At 40.8% G+C, this 24,946-nt stretch overlaps 3 protein-coding genes across 6 annotated transcripts in view; 1 reads left to right on the top strand and 2 right to left on the bottom strand.

The window, feature by feature from the left end:
- The window catches only part of LOC136008474 (uncharacterized), a 29,562-nt gene extending 17,493 nt beyond the window's left edge, over positions 1 to 12,069 (top strand). Inside the window, exons 10-16 of the mRNA XM_065667813.1 lie at positions 8 to 29; positions 605 to 629; positions 1,923 to 1,961; positions 3,269 to 3,370; positions 4,295 to 4,400; positions 4,790 to 5,554; positions 6,462 to 12,069. Of these exons, the coding sequence (XP_065523885.1) occupies positions 8 to 29; positions 605 to 629; positions 1,923 to 1,961; positions 3,269 to 3,370; positions 4,295 to 4,400; positions 4,790 to 5,554; positions 6,462 to 6,517 (1,115 nt within the window). The 3' untranslated portion in view covers positions 6,518 to 12,069. The remainder of the gene's footprint in view (positions 1 to 7; positions 30 to 604; positions 630 to 1,922; positions 1,962 to 3,268; positions 3,371 to 4,294; positions 4,401 to 4,789; positions 5,555 to 6,461) is intronic.
- On the bottom strand, positions 10,103 to 20,270 carry PDCD6 (programmed cell death 6). 3 transcript variants are annotated; one of them, XM_065667814.1, is made up of 6 exons: positions 20,114 to 20,270; positions 17,497 to 17,558; positions 14,116 to 14,160; positions 12,979 to 13,137; positions 12,029 to 12,138; positions 10,103 to 10,667 (listed from the first exon to the last, which is right to left on the bottom strand). In XM_065667814.1, the coding sequence occupies exons 1-6, from the start codon at positions 20,197 to 20,199 to the stop codon at positions 10,569 to 10,571; spliced, it is 561 nt and encodes a 186-aa protein (XP_065523886.1). In that variant the 5' UTR covers positions 20,200 to 20,270; the 3' UTR covers positions 10,103 to 10,568. The 3 variants fall into 3 exon arrangements, with proteins under 3 accessions (XP_065523886.1, XP_065523887.1, XP_065523888.1); XM_065667815.1 differs by having other exon boundaries at positions 12,985 to 13,137; XM_065667816.1 differs by lacking the exons at positions 17,497 to 17,558; positions 20,114 to 20,270 and adding an exon at positions 15,335 to 15,353.
- Positions 20,271 to 21,212: 942 nt separating this feature from the next.
- EXOC3 (exocyst complex component 3) overlaps positions 21,213 to 24,946 on the bottom strand; it is a 29,460-nt gene continuing 25,726 nt past the window's right edge. For both annotated transcript variants that reach the window (XM_065667811.1, XM_065667812.1), the window contains 3 exons: positions 24,138 to 24,299; positions 22,601 to 22,728; positions 21,213 to 22,154 (listed from right to left, as the gene is read on the bottom strand). In XM_065667811.1, the coding sequence (XP_065523883.1) occupies positions 21,983 to 22,154; positions 22,601 to 22,728; positions 24,138 to 24,299 (462 nt within the window). In that variant the 3' untranslated portion in view covers positions 21,213 to 21,982. The remainder of the gene's footprint in view (positions 22,155 to 22,600; positions 22,729 to 24,137; positions 24,300 to 24,946) is intronic.

Genomic DNA, 24,946 nt, shown 5'->3' with positions numbered 1-24,946 from the left:
TTTCTAGCCCCATCAAAGAAGAAAGCAAGGTGAGAACACTGTCCTACAGGAGAATCAGAAGAGATTTTTGGGGGTTTTAAAATCTCTTATTAAATCTGTTTTTCTGTAACAAGCATTGTCACGTACGAGGAGAAGATTTTGTATTGTGTTTTCACTCTACTTACTCCTCTTGTGTAAGTTGTTCCTTTCTGCCTGTGAGGAAATAGTAGCTGTGGCTTTTGAAATATTGCACTGTTTATGCATGATGTACTCATACACAAGAAATTGCAATTCAAATTTCAGGCTGTTACCTGTTTAGTTGGAATGACATTGGCTCAGTAAGTGGTATGAAGGGCTCATATAGGAAGTAAAAAAACCCTCCTCTTTTACTCATGTACTTTAGCTGATCTGTAAAGAAGTTGGTCAGTATTATTGAATTCTTTGAGAGTCAGTTGGAATAAGGAGCTTTAGGAAATAGTATTTTAAATATGCCATAGAGGAAAGGTAGCCTGTGTTGGTAAGTGATATAAATTTGGAAATTGAAATATTTAGATACTATGAGTAAACCGAACTTCTTAAAAATCTTTAGAATGTATCTTAATATTGTAATTTCTTTCTTTTTAAGGTGGGAAGATGATTATAAGCATGAGGTATGTACAGGTAGTAATTATATGGGTGTCTTTTACATTGTAGCAGTTTCCCTATGCTTCCTTTTCATTTTTCTGAAGAACTTTTACTCTTTGGCTTCTTTTACTATTTTATTATTATAATAAAAGAAGCAAAACAGTTGACCTAATGACCAGAGTTTTGTGTTCATCACAGCAAGGGGGAAGGGAATACTGTACATCCATCTTAGGTCTCATATTTCCTGTTCAAAGTCACTATAAGTGTTAGACCCAATGTCTGCATACCAGGCCTCCCAACCTGTGCTCTGCAGTCTCTGCTTCTCTGTTTTGCTCCTCATCAGATCAAAGGTATTCTATCTGTACTGAAGGTTTGGTTTAACTGTATAGGTGTATCTTTACAATCCTTCTTTCTAACTCAAGGGGGAAACTCAAAATGATTTCTGAAGTATCCATCCTAAATAGCACTGGGCATGAACACTGAAAACTGCCTTATTTTTACCTTAGTGGCAGAGGTGATTTTGTAATCTGTCATATTTTAGAATCATAGAATCGTAGAATAGTTAGGGTTGGAAAGGACCTTAAGATAATCTAGTTGCAACCCCCCTGCCATGGGCAGGGACACCTCACACTAACCCATGTCACCCAAGGCTCTCTCCAACCTGGCCTTGAACACCGCCAGGGATGGAGCATTCACAGCTTCCCTGGGCAACCCATTCCAGTGCCTCAACACCCTTACAGTGAAGAACTTCTTCCTTATATCCAGTCTAAACTTCCCGTTTAAGTTTTAACCCTTTGATTCCTTGTCCTGCTGTGTGCTGCCTCTCCCCACTGTCAAATGTGGTGATGTCTTTTGTGGTGATGTCTTGCTCTTTTAGGCCTCAGGCTGGTCAGGTGCTATGCTAGAAGCAGCTGGACACTTGCCTAGTTTTAAACATGAGGTTGGACCCGAGTGAGAAAGGCCTAGGAAAGATAGCTCTTGTAGGTATTATTATAGTATAGTAATAGTATAGTGTTTATAATGGTATAGTATCATGTGTAGTCTACCAGATAATATCTTGTAGCTTAGGTGTGAAATGTGTTCTTCCTGGTGTTAGAAGTAATGCAGTTATACTTTCGTAATAGCTTCTACCCAATTGCTGTTGGGGCTCTAATGTGATCTGCTTATGGCTGTGACCTAAAATTACTATTTTTTTTTTGTGTTGACTTTTTTTATTGGATGAAAGATTAAAAAGTCTTGTTTTGTTCAAAATGATGAAACAAATGCTGGAGTATTTATTCAGTCTTTTAATTTTATTTCTGCATTCTACAATCCCACAGAATGATCCTGTTCGGAAACAGAAAGCTCTCAAGTTCTTGGTAAGTATGTAAAATAATTGTGATGGGAGTCATGCAGTTTCACCAGTATGATGCGATGAGTATTGTGAAGGAGCCTCTGATTTACTGGTTAAACTCATTTGACCACAGCATTAATTTCTTAAGTTCTGTTTTAATGGGCTTTGCTCTTTGTGAAGCTAGTGCAGCTGTAACATAACGTCAGCTCAGAACAACTTGTTGTATTAAGTGTGTGTTCTCTACCTGTTCTCTGGATTGTTTCTACCATTGCCGAGGAGCCACCCGGCTGAGCAGTGTTAGCAGCACTGTTGCTCAAGTGCTGTTAGCTGCCCATATCTAATGGGAGTGTTAACACTGAATGAGAGGAGCCAATCTGGTCTGTCTGCCTGTGGTGCTGTGGGTAGTGCTGTTGCTGCAGAACTGGACAGCCAAGTGAAACTGGGTGATGCTAGAGCTGCTGCTGTTGGAGTGGGAAAGTTTTATCACTTCCCTTGTCAGCAGTGGCATAGTAAACCTCTGTCTTTTAGGTTTATGTTGTGAAAATATCTCGCCATTTATATTCACCATTTTACCCATGAAAGTCATGTTCTGTACCTAAGGCAATTACGAAACTTCATTGGAGTCTGATTTGTGTTTATACATTGAAATCACAAGTAGAACAATTTGAGATGTGTGCTTCAATTATTTTAAGCTTCATTACTTGTGACTTTAGGAAGAAGTAAAGAAAACAAGTCTGGGCATAATCAATAAACTACCAAAAAGGCTTGGTAGACAATGTATTGATCAGTTATTCCTTACAGCAGGCTGCCTGTATTCTTTTTACTTACTGTTATCGTTTATAACTGCATATATTTACTAATCAGTCTCTTTGATGCTAAAAAGACAGATGTTGGTAATTGTTCTGCACTTCATAGAAGTATCTCAATATTTTTTGGCATCTCTTATTCCCCAAACTACACACGGGAAAATAATAATGGAGACTTTCATGTTTTTGTTACTAAAATGGGGGAATCAAAGGCATTTGGTGGTGCTGAAGCTTACTTTTAATTCATTTTTCTACACAGACAATGTAAATTTATGACTTCTTCATCTGCACTGAAATGTTTGTGATTGACAGTAGGGGTGTGACACAGACTAACAGGCTTTTTACCTTTTATCAGGCTGTAATTATGGTCACAGGTTTTTTTCAAGTGTGTATATGTATATTATATATGTCTTAAATATCAAGTAATAGTATAAATTTGGTTATACCAAAATCAAAGTACAATTTTTATGTATTTGTGTAAGTTACCCTTCAGCATTCTAGTGACCAATTCTGTGTTTTACACCAGGAGACTTTTCGCATCACCTCAAGTTCAGAAGCAACACTTGTTCTTCATATTGCACAGGAACTCACAGAAGCTTTGAAGGCCTTTTGTGAAAAGAAAGCAGGAGTAAGTAACTTCATCTTGTGTGGAGATGTTTTACCATTAAGGGGAAAGGAGCAGATGAACTCATTGTGTTAAGACCCTGCCAAACTGTAACAGTTCAGGCACAGGTCAGAAACCCCCCCTTAAATATACTATGATTTTTGTGTGTCTGTGTTCTGTGACTTGTAGGCTCTGGTCTCAATTGAAAACTTTAATCTGTTAAGACTGAGGTGGGCAAGATGTTCCCATCTTTCTGTTGGCCCTTACAAACTTCCATAGTTTCTTAGCATAAAAATTGAATGCCTATAGAAAAAGGGTCTGAGGAAGGACCAGAATCTGTACAAAAATAACTTGTCACCTCTGGAGCTACTTTTTCACAAGATTCAGCAGGTGTCTTTCTGAAAGATATTTCAGACTGGCTTATTAGGAATTAATAATATTCTATGTCAGAGAAGCTATGGTAACTGTCCTTGTGCAAATGCCACTACCACCTTTCTGATAGCTACATTTTCAAAGGTGTCATGCAATTGAATATAATACAGTTCTCATGATCTAGTTAAAAACTCTTGCCATAGCTTAATCTCAGGCAGTAGCTGTGCCCTCCATCCTGCATCTCCCAACTAGAGGCAGGATTTGCATATGTACCAGCTTTATACTTTAGCCAGGTGATGTTGAAGGCTATGGGGCAATAAGGACATTTGAAACAGGTGACATTGTCTTCCTCAGACACCTCATTCTATTCTACAGATACATGCCTCTTCCAAATATACTTTTGAAAACTGTGTTTTAATGTGGTAATTGTGAACACGAGAACAACACATCCTTCATCCAGTTTGCTGTGACCTGAAATTGTACTTGGCTAACTTTTTGTGGTGAGCTTGCTATTTGTTTTAGAATGCTCAAGGTATGAGTTTAAAACCAGATATTCTTACCTTTTGCTTTATCTAGGTTAATGATACTCACAGTCTGAGGCCATTGATGTCAGTATCTCAAGATGAATTTCCAGGAAGGAAAAGCATCCCAAAACACTATAAGCCATATGGAAAATCCAAAGGTAATTTAGATATTTTGTTCTACTAGTTTGAATCTATTCTTAAATAGACAGCAAACCTGTTTCACAGATCACAAAAATTAACTGTTGCGGCCAGGCGTAGTGCTGCTTTCCTAGAGTTCTGTGCATCTCTATTCAGGATATCATTTTCTGAAGCTTTGATGACTTCAACCTTGACTGTCTAACTTGAACACTTGTGTCTCACTGTATAGTATTACAGCAGTAAATGTTACTGGAAATCCAAGCAGTAACCTTTCCTAACCTATTTAACATAGGGACTTTGGGGTGAAAAGATGCTGGACTCAGATAAGACAGAAAACATCAAAGTAGTTGTTTTTAGTTGATGCTTTAATATTTTGCTAACTTTTAGTGCCCTTTATTTGTTTATTCAGGAAATTCTAACTGGAATCAAGGGGTTTTGTCTCAGTATGAAGAATGTTCTGCAGATGCTGCTTTTGCTTCTGTTAACTCCTACAGTTACCAAGCAAATAATGAATCATCTTCCTATGGACTAAGATCTTCTGCACCCAGGGACTCTTTTGCTCTTCAGACTGGAAGTTCTGTCAGTGGTATCAGTGAATGGCTGAGACAGTTCAGGCGACCAGCTTCAGGCAGTGATTCGGCAGTTGGTGGGGCCTCTTCCTATGAAACAGGCCTAGCGAGAGAGTGCTCAGTAGACTGTATGTCCAGCAATGTGCTAGGAAGTAAGCACCATGGTAACAGAATCCCACATGGTTGGCGATGTACAAAATGGAGGAATCCACAACTGTGCTCAAAAGCAAGGGGTATAAATGAGCAAGGATTACCCTATACCAGTTCCTCTGCCTCATACCCTTCATCAAGAAGATATTCTACAAACTATTCTTCACAAAGCTATGCCTCTTTCAAGGATGAGTCTTGTACATCATCTACAAATTCTGCTGTTTCAGGAAGAGGTGGCTCCAGGTGGCACCAGGACTCTAGGTGGAGTGAATGGAATGAGGGCTCTAGGTGGAACCAGAGCTCTAGCTGGAACAAGGAATCTAGCTGGAACCAGAAACCTAGGTGTCAAGGATTCAGGCATCAGAAGTCAGGCTACAGGAGTGATTTGAGTTCACATCAGTACTCATTTTCTGGCAGAAACAGATACAGAGGTTACCAGCAATTCAGAAGCTCAGGTAAGATGTTCGATGAAGATGCTGCTGGTCTTATTCCCAGCTTTCTGAATAGACTACAAGGATATACCTACAGTGACCAGGGTGCTTGAGCAGTCGGCTCCATATTACACAGCACTTCAAAGAAAAACTGATTAGTTCTCCTGTAAAATGAGTTACACCAACATAGTTGCTTTAACATAAGCCAGAGATAGCATGTTGCAGAGATGGTGTGCTCCATTCAGAGGGAAAGTTCCTTTTGCTCAACATCTGTATCAGCTGAAGAGGGAACAGCATTAACAGCCTCTCTGAGGAGAGGAGACTTTGCCTCTTGACAACTAAATAGAGCTGTGAGTGGCAGGAAATTTTGATAGCACAAAAATTTCCTGTATCGAAAAGTTTGTCCTAGGTCACCTTGCTAGCTAGTGTCTTATAGCATGATCAGAGTTTACACTGTTGCGGTGGCAGCTGCGGGGAGGGAAGATACTGGCATAAGGAAAAAAATACTGGAATGCTTACAGAACCAAACTTGTCTGGTGTTGTAATAGGTGAAGACACTCCAGATGGATCAAACACATTGGGATAACAAAAGAGAAATGTTATCAAAGAGCTGGTTTATAATATGTCAAATTATTGTTTTCAGATTATTGTCGAGTTATTCCTTAATGTTAAAAATAGTGATATACTATTAAAAAGAAAAGGTTCTCCTTTGAAAATACATTGTGAGATTTAAAGGGAAGTGGGCATGTGCTACTGTATCGCTGTCAGGTTTAAGTTTGGACAAATGCAAGCTACACTGATGGTACTAAAATGAGTTGCTTAACTAGGTAGCCTGTTAATAGTAAGCCTTTCATTTTAACATACTCTGCTGTATTATGTTAAGTAACATGAAACAGAAGTAATTTTAAACGTTTTTATCTCCCCTTTCTAGAACTAAATATTCAGACATTAGTCAGTGTGCTAGTAGGAACTAGAGGAAAAGATTAAGGAGCAACAGGAGCGGAACTGGAAACAGATGAACAAATTCAAGAATCTCCATCTTGGCTTGCAGGGAAGAGACTGCATTTAATTCTGTTTGACTGGTTTTGGAAAGGGGAAGGGAGGTAGGGGTTAATTTTTTAACGTGTGAAATATGCTGGAACACAAACTTGCACATAATGGAGGTATTTTGTTTAAGCTTTTTTAATGTATTTGTTATATCAATGTATTACAGAAAAAATCTTCTGTTATTTTTTTTGAAGATGCGTTGAAGTTATTCTGTTAGCAGAAAGCTAATAGCCCTTTTAACACCCTTTCCAACTCAGAAAAGAAGAAAGGTTGGTTTACTTCTAAGTTAGCTACTTAGGAAGAGTATTCATTCAATGTTGCACTGTCTGTTGCAGGAAAATACAGGTTTACTTTTCTTCCCACAAATGTTAATGCCAGTTCAGTTAATTTGAGCCTTTATAATTAGCACAGTTTTACAAGTTGTGACACATTTCACTTTAAGACAAGGAAAGAATGTCACAGGAAAGGTATTCTCTTTCTCAATGTGATGCTATATGAAGAAACTGTAGTTGATTCCAAGGGATTGGTATGTAATACGGCAATTACTTGCTTTCATTTCTGCAGAATAAAAAGAGGTATATAAAATAGATGCTAATTTTTGTTGTTCAGAATGAAGAGGTTGCAAATCGACTTAAATCTCATCTTATGAATTGATCCATGCTAAAATAAGTGTTCTTGAGTTTTCTACTGGCAAAAGCATATTAAGAAATAGTAAAACCTATAAGGCAATATCAGAAAAAATAAATCAAAATGACACATGAAGTGAGAAATACAAGTTCATGATGTTTATGAGTGGTCAGTACTTTTCCCCATGCTGCTGAGCCGTATGTTCATAAATGCCTGGCCTTAGACATCTACTTGATATCATTAGCTCCATGTAAACTGAATTTAAAGAAGTGAGACAGTTTACTCTCCAGTGTCCATTTTTTATTTTCTCTGTTGTGTTTTTTCTTCTCACCCCTACCTGAAATATTTCTCTGTGCATTAAATACTTGTGCTAAGCCAGGGTTAGTCTTCATTGAGCTGTCATAATCTCTTTTTGCATTCACTATTCCAACTTTTTGTATCTTGTTGTGTAATTTTGACCAAAAAGGTAACACCAAAGCAATTTATTATAGAGCATACAAACTTGATTCCCTGAAATTCTCCTGTGGATGTTTTGCTTGTGCATCAGAAAAGATGCATTTTACTTTATCATCCCTGTTCACTTCTTCCTTTTTTCCTTCTCATACTTAGTGGAGAGTTTAAGTAGTTTCTAATGGCATATGCTCAGGAGTTACACCATATGCCTTACATAGACCTTCTTGCTTAAACGGAGAAAATACCATTTTCTACCACAGGTGCTTGCCAGAGCTTTGATTTAAGACTCCATAGGACTGATCAGTTGTTATCTACGTTTAAAAATTGTCAGACATTACTTATGCAAATGTTACTACCAGTTTTGATGTTGTTTGGGTGTGGTGTTGTTGTGGGTTGTTTGTGGGGTTTTTGTTTGGTTTTCCACAGAAAGTGTAGTGCAACTACAGCTCTGAAACTGCAGAAGTGTCGCTAGAAAATGTTACTGCTACAACTGTGTCAATTGAGGTTAAGACCTTTTCATCTGAGCTTGTTGTAGAGAGCTCTTTTTTTCACATTTCTCATTCCTTTTGGGATTTTACTTTCATTACTGTATATCCTAGTGGCATTCAGCAGCTGGTTGATCCTGCCCAAATTAGATGCTCTTTCCCCCTACACATTCACAGAATCACAGAATGGTTTGGGTTGGAAGGGACATTAAAGCTTACCTCATTCCACTCCCCCCTGCCATGGGTAGGGACACCTTCCACTGGACCAGGTTATTCCAAGCCCTGTCCAACTTGGCCTTGAACACTGCTTCTCTGGGCAACCTGTGCCAGTGCCTCCCCACACTCATAGTAAAGAATTGCTTTCTAATGTGTAATTTTAATCTCCCTTCTGTCAGCTTAAAGCCATTCCCCATTACCCTGTCACTGCATGCCCTTATTAAAAGGTCCCTCTCCAGCTTTTTTGTAGGCCCCTTTAGGTAGTGGAAGACTGCTATAAGGTCTTCCCAGAGCCTCCTCCAGGCTGAACAAGCCCAACTCTCTCAGCCTGTTAGGGTGAACATAGGATTCAAAGGGATGGTTTTACTGGGGAGGGAACAAGGAAGCCTTTTTGAACAGGCCATTTCATGGAGAAGCTCTTTTAAGCCCCAGACTTTGGGGCTGCTCTTACACTTATTTTTTTTTTCTTTCTGAAGAGAATATATAGAGTGATCCTCTCTGCCTTCTGGGGAGGTGAGGTTTGAGCAGGAACTGTTGCAACTCTCTCTCCGTTATCACCTTAAAGGTACGTAACCTTCACAGTCTGCCCAAGGCTGTTGGATGAGACGTCAGCAACTCAGACAACAGTTGGTGTGCTTATGCTTGGAAGACCATTGGTCTGTCCCCACGTATTTCACAGCAGCAGTTGTTCAGAAGATATTACTGAACTGTCACTCAGGGTCTGTTCAATTATCACGTATCAACTAGTAGCAGCTTCTCTGCACAACAGATGCCAGATCGCTGCATGGTTGCCACTTGGCTGTCTTTGCCCTGACACCAGGCATTGCACTCTGACTGAGACACTTGGGAATAACCCTGTAACACTGGTGTTTTTTTAGGGTGGGTGTCTCTGTGTGTGGACTCACTCAACCCTTCTCTGCATAATCTCTTGTAATATCTGCCTGGTATCACTGACAGCATCGGTTTATGTATAGGCACATATCAATGACAGCTAAGCTGCCTGTGAGCTGTCACATAACTGTGATATTCAAAATTAAAAAAGGGGTGCATGGGGGCTGCCTGCATACACTGAGCTGGGGACAGGGAAGAACTTGGGAATAAGTAAGTATTGCTAACTTAAGTCTTTGGATAAAAGCTAAAAGCCCTGGGCTGTAAACATATCCCAGAGCGTAGCAGTTAGAAGTAATCTTTCTGCTTGAGTGGTTTTAAGTGCTTTGTATAGTGCTGCTGTAAGATTTTCTTTGAGCAATTGAAGAGGATTTGCTAACTTTCCTTTTCTGCTTTGAATTTACTGCAGGAGATGGTGACAGGAGTCAGTCATTACTTTTTCTGCTTGTTTTACCACGGTGTTCCTTGCCACCTGTAAATGGTGAGACAGAGGATGAGGTGATGGCAATGTCTGACAGTCAGTTCAAGGCCACTTCAAAGTGCTTCAGCACAAGAAGGAAGGCTGTTGATGTTAATGAAGCCCCTCAAGCAGAGGGAATGACACCTCTGGAGTAGTTAGATATGGTTAATTTTGCAGGGAACTCACTGAGGATGGTCTAGTATTGGCCATGGGCATGAAGAAGTTGCATTTGAAGTTGTCCTGAGGATACTCTGAGAGAAGGCAGCAGCTAGAAAATAAAATAAGGCAGGGAAGAAAGGTCCTTGCTGTTCCATGGGAGGGACCCCTGAGCCGTAGAAAACTAGCATATAAAAATAAAACCACCACCCCTTAAAAAAAACCCATACAGAAGTAAAGTAGGCTATAAAAGCTGATCCTAGTGTCTTTACTTAAAGTTCTGTATTAAAAATTAATACATTAAACTCTTATAAAAGTAAGGCACATGCAAAACATATTGTGCAACTTCTGACTTTCAATTCCCTTCTAAACTAACAAGCATTATTGTAATTTGGCGTTTCTAAAGAGTCATGTTTTTCCCATGCAGGATATGTGAAAGAAGGTTAAGTCAAGTTTGACATTGCACCACATAAATCTAGATTCTGTGCTTTCTGTACGACAGTAAGCAGAGATGGACATATCATACAGGAATACAAAATAAAAAACAACTCAAGTACAGATTCTGGTGATGGCCAATGTACATACATACAAAATTTAAGACTGTGAAGTTATATCTATTATAGTACATCAATAATCTTATTCAGTACGTGATGATTTGGCAACTCCAGTCTGTGTAACACCAGTGTGCAGTTCCTGGTTAGCAGTGTCATACAATGCTGAAGACCATAGAAAGATATTGCTCGTAGGACACCTGAATCCAGCCATCTTGGTCGGTGTCGTATCGGCGGAACACATCTGTCAGCCTCTGAAAAGGAGGGAAAAAACCATATATTTTTGTACATCAGGATAAGTACTCCCCTTGCCATTTGGGTAGCACTTTCTGTCCATCCCATCTGTAGGCACTTGACAGTCTCATGCAGCAGATCAGATTCTAAAACTTCCCTATGCTCCAGTACCTACATATCTATGCACTTCTTTATAGAGACCAGACAACTTTGTGTAACTGGCTTTGAGGTGGGGGAGAAACAGTGCACAATTCTCATGAGGCAGTTGAGAATCACCTGGAGGCAAATCAAACAAGTGCCTTCTCCATTTCCTATACATGCTCTGTATGTCATTAGCGTCCAAGCTGTCACTGTATAACCCAGACAGAGATGCCAGGCAATACAGACAGTGGCCAAACCAACCGCCAGCATGGTTTCACTAACACCAGCTGAATGACACCCTATTTCAAAGCTCTCTTTATCAGAGTTTATAATGAAATACAATTGGCTTATATTACAAATGAATATAAAGGCAATTGATGTTTCCACAGACTTACAGTTATAGACATAAGGCTAAAAGGAGAAGAAGACACCTGTGCAGAAATAATGGACATATTACTTCCACAGGGCCCTGCTTTTCCTTCATCACGTATTGAAAGGTAGCTTAAGACAGTGTTGCAAAGCTGGCCGGTGTAACAAGAGCAACCTTTTTCCTATCCTACAAAAACTGGGCTTGTCCATTGCTACAGTTTCCCTGCTTTCCCCCAGTCTTTTTAGAAAGTCAGATACACCAGAGAGAAACCTTTAGCAATGAAGTGAGGAATCATCCAGTGACTGACTGCCAAACAAAACAGTACACCTGTGTTACCTCTCTGTTCCCCACATACTTTCTGTTACTGAAAGGCTTTTTGTTTGAAATGTCTTTTACTACCATTGCCCCTGGAGGAAGAGCAGTGACAGAAGACTCAATAATTCAGTTGCTTCGTCAGATTCCTTTTAGTCAGACCCTTAAGCGAAGATATAAAAACCCCTCACAATTCACACAATGAGAATTATGGGCACCACAGGACATGGAGCACTCCAGTTTTAATACATTAAAGGTCCAGAGGAACTGTGTGTGTTCAACTACTGGAAAACCGTAGTAAGTGTTTTCCTTTTAGGCCACTGCTACGATTTTACAGCTCCCCCCATTGTGATGGATAACTAATGAAGACCAGTAAATGATGACGTTTCCAGCACTTCTCATATACTTTCTTCAAATGGTTTACTGTAAGTGAAAGCAACTTCTAGATGCAATAATATAGTTAAACTGAGAACCATAAAAGCTTAAGAAAAGATGGGCTTGTTTTTTGGTTTTGTTTTGTTTTTTTCAATTGACATAAACATGCATCACGTTTCTTACCTGTAAAACAACACAGCACTGAATAAAGTCATCAAAAGCAACTTGTCCTCTTCCTTGTCTGTCGAATTTCCGAATAAGGATATCATAGAATTGGTCAGACAGTCGGTAACCTTGGAAAAAGAGAAAGGCTTTAGAAAGTTTCAGTTACCACAATCCTAGAACTAGTGCGTAGCAGGCTTGTCTGAGAAACAGGAACCTGTAAGGAGCTATAAGAGATACCTGTCCCTAGTAATAGCTGCACACAGAGTCATAGTAAACATAATTACTGACTGAAGTGACAATTCAGTTGAGGGAACGGTTTAGGGGCTGCAGCTCAAGGTTTTATAAGCAAAGTCTACCATAACATAGACAGCTGGCTTCGTTTTAATCACAGAATTAACTAGGTTGGAAAAGACATCAAGTCCAACCATTATACCAGGACTGCCAAGTCCACCACTAAACCATGTCATCCACATGGTTTATGAACACTTTCAGGGACGCTGATTCCACCACTTCCCATCACTTCCCCCAGCAGCCTCTTCCAGTGCCTGATCACCCTCTCTGTGAAGACATCTTTCCTACTATCCAGTCTAAACTTCTCCTGCCGCAAGCTTGAGGCTGTTACCTCTTGTTCCAAGAAGCAACAAGCTGCATTGCGTACTGAATAAATTCATTTACCTGAAGTATTTGGCAACACTCTCGGAGCAGCTACAGAGGAGACCGAAACTGGATGTGTCAGTACACGTGTAGAATGTTTTCTGGGTTTGTTTTCCATTAAAGGAAATAGCTTAAACTGAGAAAGTGCTCGTGGCACAGACATCTTTAAAAGGTACCATATAGCTAAAAAGATATAACTTCATTTCTCCTGCCTCGTTTGGAGTCACATTTGTCAGAGCAGTACAGCCCTAACAATAAGAAGCTCACTTGATGCCATAACCCAACCATAAAAACTGTAATTACAAATGAATTACCAAAACCTGTTAGCGCTTGCTTCAGCTCATTTTTGTCAATCATTCCAGAGTTGTCTCTGTCATATGTTCGAAAGACATTCTGCCAGTCTGTGATGTACTTCCAGACTCCTGTGAATTCATTGAAGTTCACACCACCTTTGTTTTCTCTGTCGAACATGCCTGAAATAAAAAACACACATAAACCAGTAAGACCTGGTAGTATTTGAAGGCAGCAGCAAGAGCACTGTGTGGAATGTGCTGAATACAAAGTAAATTGCTAAAATACAAGTGGTATTTTGGGAACTTCTGACAAAAAGAGCAAGTGGTCACCCACTGGAGGAGGAAAAGATCAAGCAAGATAAAAAAGGACCAGGATGAATCACAGAATGTTTTATTTTTCCTGGGGTTTCATTTCCAGTTTGGGAGTATTTAGGGCTCGATTGATCATTCAGTGACAAAAAGGGCAAAGGGTGGGCTGTTCTTTTCTAAGGCACAAGAACAAGCGCAAATCAACTGACTGCACTGGATAGTCATCTGTGTTTGACTTACTGATACTGTCACCTTTGTATGTAATGACATATATATGTGATGACATATATACTTTTGCATGTCACACACTGGTGGAACTCAGACTGTTGCTGAATAATTAAAAACAAAGCAAAACATTCAGTCCTTGGATTTATGAACTATATGACAGAAAAGATCTCTTGTGCTTGCATTTTTATGCTTCTACCACCATCATCTTCTACATTACTGGCAATTATTTTAGGACACTAAAGAATTCAAACATTGTAAAGCATCTTTTTGGAGCAAAACATAGGATTAAAATGTGAAACAGAAGAAACTACTTACAGAGACAAGCTATATAATATCCTGTTAGAATATTTAAGCTGTCAATTTCCCCTATGGATAAATTACATTTACTATCTATTCAGTTGTACAGTAACATTTTCTCAGGCTACTTTCGCAAGCGCACATGTGTGGATGCAAAAGGCATTCTGGTATTATTCCAAAGGGAAATATTTAACTTACTACTGCTGGGCTGTCTGGAGAGAAAAAAAACCCAACAAACCAGTGCAACAACTGATAGCATTTTCAATGTTCTGAAACATCACAAAGCAGTGTGTTGACTATTTCACATCACACAGCCACACTCACCAAGAATTGACCTGACTGTTGCTGGATTAAATGGAGTCCATGTGCCTGAAACAGAAAGAATCACTTAGTGCCTCAATACTGAGTTAACACCTAAACAAAAAAATGCAACCAAACAACAAACCAGCCAAACCCCCCCCAACAAAACAGGTAAGAACTTAAAACCCAGTGAATTCAGAGCTAGATGACATGGAGCTAGCATATTATATACATAATAAGGCTGCTTTGAAATAATTATGTTCTTGACCGTTCAGAGATGACCAATGCTTTATAGATACTACACAGGAAGCAGCATTTTTCAGGCTGCATCAAACCCCCATCCCCAAAACCTCAAGAACTAAGGACTTCTGTTCATCCCAGGCAGTCAGGAGTTACTGGATAAAAGGCAAGATCAAAACTGAAGGCCCACTTCTACTGATGGGATCAGAAGAGCTTTCAAGTTACAATTCAGACAAGGTCTCATACCTATTTCCTAAGTAAAAACCAATCTGCTTAGTCCCTATTTTACAGGTGGATTACCCCAGGACATTAGTTTCTGACAGAAGTGAAAAGGTTCCTAACATAGTACAACCACACAGTGCAATTTGGAGTTGAGTTTAGTATAAATCCCACCTCCATTGCTAAATCAATGAGGTGTTAGTTTAAGTTAGTATTTTCAGACCAAGAAATGTTGCTGCTTGAAAGGGCCTTTGTACGTCTCTGAATATGCAGAGCTTAGTCGCTTTGGGAGAGTTTGCCCTTGGGTGGGAGCATTAAGCTTTAAATTCAGAGAAATCCTGTGTCTCGTCTAGAATTTCACCATCAATTCTCTAAAGCCTGTGAAGGAACCAGGAAGACCAAGGAGCATATATTACATTAACTGTGTTTGAGTGTGGGGACCACAAAGAAAGCAGTAGACCAGGGGTACTGTAGAGCCATATGCAGCAATGCAGTTAGCTGACCACAGCTGCCTAACAGAAGGGCTGTGCTGGCATTAAGCAGGCTGCTTTGCTGCATTGCTTTGCTGCAGTGGTGGTGTAAGTAGTGCTCATGGCAGTGCTGAGTTTCTCCCATAGAAGGGAAAGGGTATCAGTGTAAGTATGCAGATACAGCAACGGGGAAAACCCCTATGCTATAGGCAGGTCATAGAACTATTTGCACATAAACAGAAACATAAGCTGAGAAAGAGTAAAAATGGCTCCGAAAATGCTTAAGCAGTATTTTAAACAGATAACGTCAGTACCTTAAGAGTTGTATGTCTCCTGACAAAAACAAGAAATAATGGAATCATTAATAGGGTGCCAGCATTTAACTCTGAACAGAAGAGAGGAAAAAGTGAAAACAGAGCTGGAAAGTTAACATATTTCGTGTTTCATTTTTTGAAAGACTCCTCTAGATACCACAGAGTGAAATCAGAGCAACTCCAGTGCTGAAGAACTGTACTGATTCCAGCCTGTTCCAATAACCAGTGAAATACTGTTCCCTTCCCTGACTCTGCTATTAACTTTACATGGCAGTGCAGAAGAAAATGAGGAAGCACATGAGTTTATTGTGCAAACAAATATACAAAGTGATGATCTCCCTCATAGGTAAGTATACTGTTACTTGAATAAACTTGACATGTCTAGTGTGAGGTGTCCCAGCCCCTGGCAGGGTGGGTGGAACTACGTGATCTTAAGGTCATTTCCAACCCAAACCATTCTGTGATTCTATGTTGAAAAGCTGAATGTCAAAACCACACTGAACATCAAATTTTAATGATGAGCACTATGCAGACTTTTAAAACTGCTTTAGAAATAAACATGTAACATTCTTTTAGCACATGTTATATTGCAGGACATCCACTGGAGGAAGTATTTTTAAAAGAACATAGTGAATGGTCAGTAACTTTGGTGTACAAGATCTAGGATCGCTCACAAGGAAGGAAGCTTACAGCACATATTTTGTCTAACAATGAATTCACTTGGTGGGGATTCCTCATAACTGCAAAGCACTGAAACTGCTAACCTACACTGTAAATAAGGAAAGAAAAGAGTTCAGATAGTCATCACTGCCTATTAGCCTTACATTTAATCAGGTGAAAATGTATTTAAAATACATGAAGTTTAAAATGGTAAGTAAAGCCAGGTTCCCACAGGTATGAACAGCACTGTGATCTTACATGAAAACAGTGACTTCATCAGTTTAATTTAGCTCTCACTAGAGTTTTTACTCAAAACAGTATTTTAGTTATGGATCAGGTCTGGCAGCTCTAATATATTGCTTTTCATTTATCAGATGACTTATTACACAAATATTATAGTACAAGACCACCATTTTACTAAATGGAGCCATCCAGATTTATTTCTGGTCAGGTGGTTACTGACAAAAAGGAACCTTTCAGACTGCAGCTCACAGCATCAGCTTAAAACCTTCTCAGTCACAAAGCACAGGAAGGCTGAAGGAATTAAACCTTGGGAGAAGGGAACTTGATACAGACTTAAAGGTGCACAAACAGCTTCAGTTTGCATTTTTTTCAGGTTTCTAAGTGGAAAAAACCCAACCCGCAAAGTACAACCCAACCCACCCTAAGTCACCAGAGGAAAGTCAAAATAGGCTACTGGAAATTCTTTCCACTTTTTATTTTGCTTACATGCGTTATTTAACCAAACCCTCGTTACCCTTTAAGGGAACTGACACAGTACTGGTAAGTTTTAATACAAGATCTAGAGTGCATCTTTCTGCTTTGTTGGGAAAAAAACCCAAACATGCCTCAGTTTGGGGGAAAAAAAAAGTAATTAAAAATTACCATCTCCAATTCCTGCACCGTAGTGTTTGTAAAGATTTTATGTGTAGTGAAAAGGCTGGTTGTAAACAGCTGATCTTTGTCCAGGTTCAACACTGATCCTGGTTAAAAAAACAAAGGTTCAGTAGTGATGAGCGAAGAATCTATAAATGACTGCTTATGTTTCCTAGGAAGCAGAGCTGGAAAAAGATAAAGAGGTGTGCATGCCTTCATTCCTCAGCACATAAATCAGTAATGTTTACAGTAGGTACTCAGTTTATAATGCATTGTACTAACATGCACCAAACCCAGAAAACTTCCCTTGAAATAAAAACAAAAAACAAAACAGGGACAATGAGAAAAAAATCCAGTAAGACAAAATAAGATCACGAGGATTGTCCATTTTTAACTCCACTTCAACCTTTTGCTGTAGGTTAAATAGTTAAATATTATAGTAAAATATTCATAATAGTTCAATAGTATAGTAATAATATTAAATAAAGTTAGATATTATTAATCAGCAATGGGAACACCGCCCATCTCCCCCAATCAAATAAATATGGCATAAAAGTAAGCAGACTCACTTGAAAACTAACATTAAGTTTACAATGAACTACCTCACTGCTCACTTACAGACTCACCGTTAGACAATGCCTGCTGGAGTTCATTGTCAGATATTATTCCACTCCTGTCTTTATCAACCCTGGGGGAAAAAAAAATATATTGGTAAGCTTTAAATGGCTGAAATGAACAGGTTCCACTTACAGAAGACTTCAACATTCTGGTTCTTACCAGATAAATTAAGTCTTTTCCTGAAGGGTCACTAATGGCATTGTACTTGGTAAACCATCCACTGTAACTGCAAGCTAAAAGCTTCATTCAGCACTGATGAGACATTCTGGAGTGTGCTAAGTAAGTATATTTATTCATTTTTAAGAGAACTGCAGAGCACATCATGCTGGGTAAATCCACATAATGCCTAATGTCACTTAGCTGCCTGGCCCCCAGATTAGAGACCCAGGTTTGGCACCCAGTTTCTCTCAGTAAGATGTTGGCAATGGAGAGAAAGCCACTAATGTAACTAGTGCAAAGTACTTCAAGAATCGATTGCAGAGCCTCATCCCATTTCAGTGGGACTCAAAAAGTGAAAAAGCACAGGTCCCATTCAGCTGCCACAGTCTATTGTCTTAGAAAAGAGAGTTCTAATCTAAAACTCATAAACCCAGTGATTTCTGCCCAAATAAAGCAGGATCATGCCTTCTTTAGAAGAATATCTGAAAACAGTGGGGACTTCCTCCCATTTTATGCACGGACCATCCTCTTGACACTGACTGTTTTAACTTCCCCTCAGTTACCACCACTCCAAAGCAGAGTCCTGCTCAGCTGATGCCTCTGCTGAAGCTGTTTTTTCCTTTAGTCCTTGTTGTCCTTCTTTAAACCCTTTCAGTTCACTCCGTGAGATTCCTTCCTCGTCTCAAAATGGCATACAACATTCAAATTGCAAGCAGAAGTTGCATAAATGGTAACACAAAAAGATACTCCCCTTTTTTATTCTCTATCTCTTTTCCAGATAATCCAAACATTTTTCTACCTTTTGAGCTACTACTAAGTGCTAACCTGGTATTTTCATAAATAAGTGGGTCTATGACCCACTTATCTTGCTCCTGAGCAAGATAAAAAAAGCACACTGATTTTATATACAAGATAATGCAAAGTTAAAGCGGCTCTTCCTCGTGGATGTCAGGTGTCTTCTCTGGGTTTTAACTGGCCGCCATATAGTGATCTTGAACTGGCTGTGACGGCGTGGAGCGATCCACTCATACACAGGACTGTAAGGACAAGTCGTTCAGGACTGTTAACTTGAAGCCTTCACAGCCATCACTTACTGCAGGAATCAGTCAGTATGAATGATTCAGCTGAAGCAAACTTCATCTGGCCATTCACCCTCCTTTCCCCCAGTTGCTCCCAAACATACTGAATAAAGATCCCAAAATGGCTCCATCCATCAGTGTGGCAGATGACCACACACACTTTTCAGCTAGTCATTTATCCATGCTAGAATCTACCCTTTCATTCCATATATACTGGATTTCTTTAAAGACCTTTGATACTTCCATATGCTGAGTCTCTAAGAAATTATTGTGTGAATTACACCAGTTCTAGACGTCACATCCATACTCAATCCTTACCAAATGCAGTACAGGACCTGGAGAGTAGTCTGCCAGAAAGGGATACTTCCAACAAAAGCCATGCCACATTCCTGACTACCTACATTATGTTTAATGGTTTCTACTGGTTTGCCTGGTGCAGAAGTCAGACTGTGGAGGTTTCTTTCTGGATCCTTTAGAAACAGCACCATGCCTGCTTCCCCCAAGTTCCCAGATGAAGTGGTTTTAGGGAAGGTTGGGTAGGTAAGTGGCCACATTCCTGAGTCATTCCTGAGTAACTAAGCAAATACTAGCCAGTTTTAGCAACATATTGCTGTTTGTCTGCTCCTTAACCTCTTCTTGCTGTCACTTGAGTCAAGATACATCCTCTGACACAGCTCCCATGAAAATGGATCCAACATAGGAACCTGCTCCATCTCCTTGATGTAACACAATCGTGAAGAACTTCTTTACTGCCACAGTCTTGGCAGTGTATTTCTTAACCCAGGCCTCATAACTCCCCTGCAGGTTCCTACTCCACATGTATTCCAGAGAATATCTGCTGGTAGCTTTCCAGTTTTCCATTAAACGTTTATCAGATGCCTTTTCACGAGCCTTCCCGTGCTGCTGCATGGATCCTTCAGGCTCTATAACCCTTTCCGGGTTCTCAGGTCAAAAATCACTTCAGCGATTGCAAGGTTGCACCCTCTCACTTCCAATAATCCCCCTTCCCTTGCTCTAAAATACAGCCATACTTACTCCTCCTCAAGCCCCTCTTAACGCACCCCACTACAGGGATACAACCGTGACTCCTACCCGCCCCGCAAGGCCCCGAGGCGGCCAAGCCCCGCCGGGGATGCCCATGGCCGGTGACCGCCTTCCCGCACCAGCTCGCCGTTTCCGGGCACCTCCCAACGCCCCGTCTCACCTCAGGCCGCGGCGGCCCGGGAAAGGCCCGGCTCGCCCTGTAGCGGCCCGGGAATGACGAGGGTGGCGGCGGCCACCTCAGCGCAGAGGGAAAGGGGTGCCAGGGCCCGGCCCCCCAAGGAGCTCCCCTCAGCCCGCTCCCCGCAGCCGTCGGCACGGTACCCCCGGGGCTCAGCGGCCTCACCTCTGGAAGACGTTCCAGAGGAAGGAGGGGTCGGGCAGCGCGGCGCCGGCGCCGCCGTTGGGTCTGTGGTGATAGCCGGCCGCCATGGTCCCGCCGCCGCCGCCGGGCAGCTCCCGCCTCGGCCCCTCCCCGCGCTTCCGGCATGGGCCGCGTGACGCGGCGTCGCCGCTGACGTCGTGAGGGCACCCGGGCCCCGCCCCGGGGACTCCCGAGAAGAGCCGTTGCCATGGCGACGTGGCGCGCCCGTGGCGCTGCCGGTTATCCCCGCCAGCCGCGGCGGCTGAGCTGCAGGCCGGGGGCAGCCCCGCGGCGGGCCTCACGATCCAGCGGGCGGGCCGCGGGGGAGTGGCTCTTCCACGGAAGCCCTCGCCGCTGCGAAGGGACCTGTGAGGGGCAGAGCCGTCCCCAGGACCGCTCAGGGGAAGCGGGGAAGCAGTGCAGGTCTGACACCCAAGAGATAAGATACAGGGGTCCTGCTGGAGAGGGGGTGGAGGGAGAAACAAAGCCCCATGCGCTGATTCCCTCAGACAAACTGAAGAGGAAAACGCACATAAAATGGATGGGAAAGTACAAGCCCGATTAGTCACTATCACCTCAATCATTCCTAACCGAGGGCTGAACACAACCCTCAAAAAAGCAGCCTCATTCCCCTCCACCCACCTGCAATTCCTAGGAACAGGGCAAGGCCCCAGAGGACATGGAGTGGCTCCAGCCCTGCTAAAACGCAGTCCTCAGCCTTTGGGAAGCACTACCCGTCAGTGAAAACACCTTTGCTTTTTTTGTTTTTTACCCTTCATCCAAACTGCTGACCTTGCACGTGAGGACACAGGGGGAAGGCCTGAACAGCACAAGGCCTAGGTGGTCACAGCCCAAACAAGTTACGTATACAAACTCCAGAACATTAATTGCTAATTAATACAGGCTCCTGTACTTAGCTCTGGCCCCTCTGTTCAGGTATAACTCTGCTCTCTGCCCTTCAGCACGTCACTTTAAATCTACAATATTCTAGTAGTATTTTATAACCAGAACAGGTAATACTGAAGAGAGCTTTAAGCACTGATCTGAAAATACTGTGGAAATAAAACACATCATCTTGTGCTTTCAGAAAACTGTTAAATCCAACGTTTATTCACACTTCAAACAAAACAAGATTTAAACCTACTGTAAATCTGTAAGGATGCAAATACAACATAGCTGAAGGTAGCAGTGGTTTAGCATTGTATTGAACTGGTGGTGCTTTATGTTTTAGTGAATCAATGAAAAAAACTTGTACCTCGTGTGTGTTTTTTATTCACTCTATCATCAAATTGCACAACAGCAATTTCATTCAGTCCCCTTAGTCAGGAAACTGATTTCATTAATTAAGGTTTCTGCAATAAACTATTTTACACCAAAGTAAGTACATATACAACGTATAATGTGAAAGTGGACTGAGAATATTAATATATGCTCAGCTCAATGCAGTGCCATATAAAGATAGTTCTAAAAGGAGTCTGCTTAGGTACTGCAGATGTATTTTAGCATATCCAACACTAATGCGTTGTTGTTTTTATATAAACATCTTTATATGGCATTGCAGGACACGGTGCAAACATATTCCACAAGAAAAACACTGGCTGACAGCAAAAATAGGTCAGTGGCTGCAATAAATAGGTCAGTGAAAAGACCCCCACCATTAGAAGCTTCATTCTTCAAACATGACCTTTACATCCATCTTATTTCCCCACATCCAAGTCTTTAGAAAGAAACATGCTTAGCAAGTATCAGTGTATATTGAACTTTACTCAAAATAGCATTGCCAAATTTGCCATCAAATATTTCAAACCTGTTGATCCCAGACGAGTAATGACACATACACCAAGTTGTCAGTTACTTAAGAAGTTTTGGCACAGTCAGAGTAGGAACCGTAATTTCTTTAAAGATTGGCACATAGTTTGGATTCGGTTGGCTCGGACCTTGATCCAACGTCTCAATGATAGTCTGCTTCATATCTCTGCTGGCATCACCTCTCACTGTCAGCAAAGCTGCAATATGGTCATCCCTGACAAAGGAAAATGGTAAAACTGGCATTAGCAGGAAACTTCGCACAAGGGAGATCTTTGTCAGAAGTATCACTTAGTTGGCAATCTTTCTGTTTCAGCATGTACTTCAATTCTTCACCAGATCTCCAGTCACTCAGAACTCACTTCTGCAGCTCAACATGAAAGCACTGTTTTGGCCCCTCTTAGGTCTCTAAAACATGTTTTATCCTTCCAAAACTCAAGAGGGGAAATGTTTTTGTTATTCCCTTGCTGTACACCACTGAGTACTTACGTGTGTGTACCTCCCAGCCCAGCTCACCTACACTTCATGCTAACATCATTTTTCATAAGAAAGTGGCTACATTATAAAACATGAAAAAAATACAAACACATTGTCTCACCCAAACCTACAAAAACTGTGACGCAGAAACTCCTGTCTTCTAACTTTGAGGGCAAAGAAAATTACCTGATATCTGGGTATTTACTGACTAAAGTTGAAACTTCCAAATAGAGCAATGAAGGATCAGTTAGCTTGATAACCTCTGCAATGGCTTCAATGATGTCACAGAGTCCTTCAGTGTCCTCTCCAGAGCCCTGCAAGACGAAAAGTAAAAAAAAACTCCAAACTAATTCCCAAACCAAAATCCCTCATATCTATGGAACAAGACAATCTCTATGGTCCCTTCAACCCTAAAACTTCTAGGATTCTATAAACAATCCTTTATAATCAGTATTTTGCCCAGCAATGCTCTTGAATTCCTCAAAGAGCTGAATTTTCAGACATTTAGAAAACGAACTATTTGTGAATTGTCACTGTAAGTCACTTCCCTCTTTCCCTGTCCTTCTTCAGGCAGAGACCTACCCTTGGAGTATCGGTAAAGAAAGTCATGTCTTTCTTACAAACAGTATGTTGTATTTATTCACAGTGATGCATTCTAGTCTTGAACTTCTGTTAGTATGCCAGCATAAAGTTTAGGAACAACTGATGTGAAAGCCAGATCTTTTCAGAGACATTACGTAAAAACTGGCCCTGCATCTGCTTCCTTCTAATCATCTGGGCACCAAGGCAGCTTTCAACAACTTAGCAACTGAACTGTATTGTCGATTTAATCTCTGAACTCTTTAATCTCTTCATTCCAGGTCACCTGGTCCTGCCAATCTGCACGTATTGCTCAATGCATTTATCCCATAATATCTTCTATCAATGCCTCAATCTGAATCAGGTTTTACACAGAACCCCACATAATGAAGGACTCTGATGCAGGAGTTGCCCCAGCATCTTCCACAGTGAGCAGAGATGAACGCTGTCTTTCCCATTTTTCCAGGCTTTATCTTTCTCTGCATTCTTTTTGTCATATGTTGTCCCTAGGAGCTTTCTGGCAGAGTCCTGCTCCTTACACAGTTAAACAAACATTCAGTATTCATTTTAGGCTATCTTGTACATTGTTTCTCAACTACCTTTTCTCTGCCTGTCTTTTCTATTTCTATTGCACCTTAAATGTCTTGTTGATTGTAAGTAAATAGACTGCATACTACTGCATACTACTTAGGTAATAAATAACCGCATCTCTTCAATGCGGTATTGCTCTTTCTTCCAGCCAGGAAAAATAAAGCCTCATTTGTTTTAATTTTATTTAATTTATTTTCTTTTATTTAATCTTATTTATTTTATTTTAATTATTTTATTAACAAACAACTGCTTTTTTCTTTCACTGACTACTATGAATTCAAGGTATCCATCTCTGTGGGGCCATTCAAATATTCTACTGCAGAGAGCTTTATAACCACAAAGTAGTAGAAACTGGTGCTCAGGAGCTAAAGCAACAAGCCTGAATGTGTTCAGAAACACTGTCTCTGCCCTCAGCTGGCACCCTTGATATTTACAAGTTCCTCAATGTTTTAGAGATGGAGATCTAGCTCCAGCCATTTTCCCCAAGCAATAAACATGTGTGGTTCATTCTAAATCACCAGGTTAACAGCATTATCCAAATAAAAATACTTACAGCTGCAAGCTTCTTAAACAGAAATCGGAACTGTTCTGCTTCTTTGCTCATTCTTTCTGCACCCTCTTTTCTCTCTTCTGCATTCTTAAAAGATATACGTTTTAACATGATTGCTCTGATGTATTCCACAACCACTCTCCGATGGGCCTCAATAGTCATTGTCTGAAAGAAAAGAGAAAGGGGGTGGATTATGCCACTGACACCTGCAAATGTCACCATTACTTTTAGGTTTTGAGCAATTATCAGGCTTTGAAACGTGTATTTGCACTTCATCAGAACACAGCTTTTGCTAATATATATATTTTGAATGGTTCTAGGTTTTCACAATGCTAAAAGAAATGACAATCTGTCCTTCCCTAATGAGGAGGACGTGGCAATACTCCTGATAAAAACCGAAAAAAGGAACATCAAAACCAAGATATCTCTAATGAGGTCTGCTTTGTTTTTGAGAGCACTTTTATCTAGGAGAACAAACAGGAAACAATTTGGATATCTTTAGAAGAGACCTGTGCCTGGCCTTGCAGCCTTGCTCTTTCTATCTCTGGTCAAGGAACGGCCAGCCACCAGAGGGCCTTCCACTGGAGAAGTCCATCATTTTGCATAAAGCACTGCAAATCTTGCCTACATTATCTGGGTCAAGTCTGGTAAGAAGCCTCAAGAGTCAGCAGCAATCACTTCCTCAGATATTCCTGGACTCATCTGCTGTACTGCACTTGTCTTTTCATAAATAGCTCCTGGTGATTAAGTGAAGCATCTGGCAGTGGTGCAAGAGTAGTGCTGAGGTTTGGTAATAAAGAACAAAAGAACCA

The sequence above is a fragment of the Lathamus discolor genome, chromosome 2, assembly GCF_037157495.1.
Source record: "Lathamus discolor isolate bLatDis1 chromosome 2, bLatDis1.hap1, whole genome shotgun sequence".
NCBI classification, from domain to species: Eukaryota; Metazoa; Chordata; class Aves; order Psittaciformes; family Psittacidae; genus Lathamus; species Lathamus discolor.
This window is presented reverse-complemented; position numbering and strand designations above follow the sequence as displayed.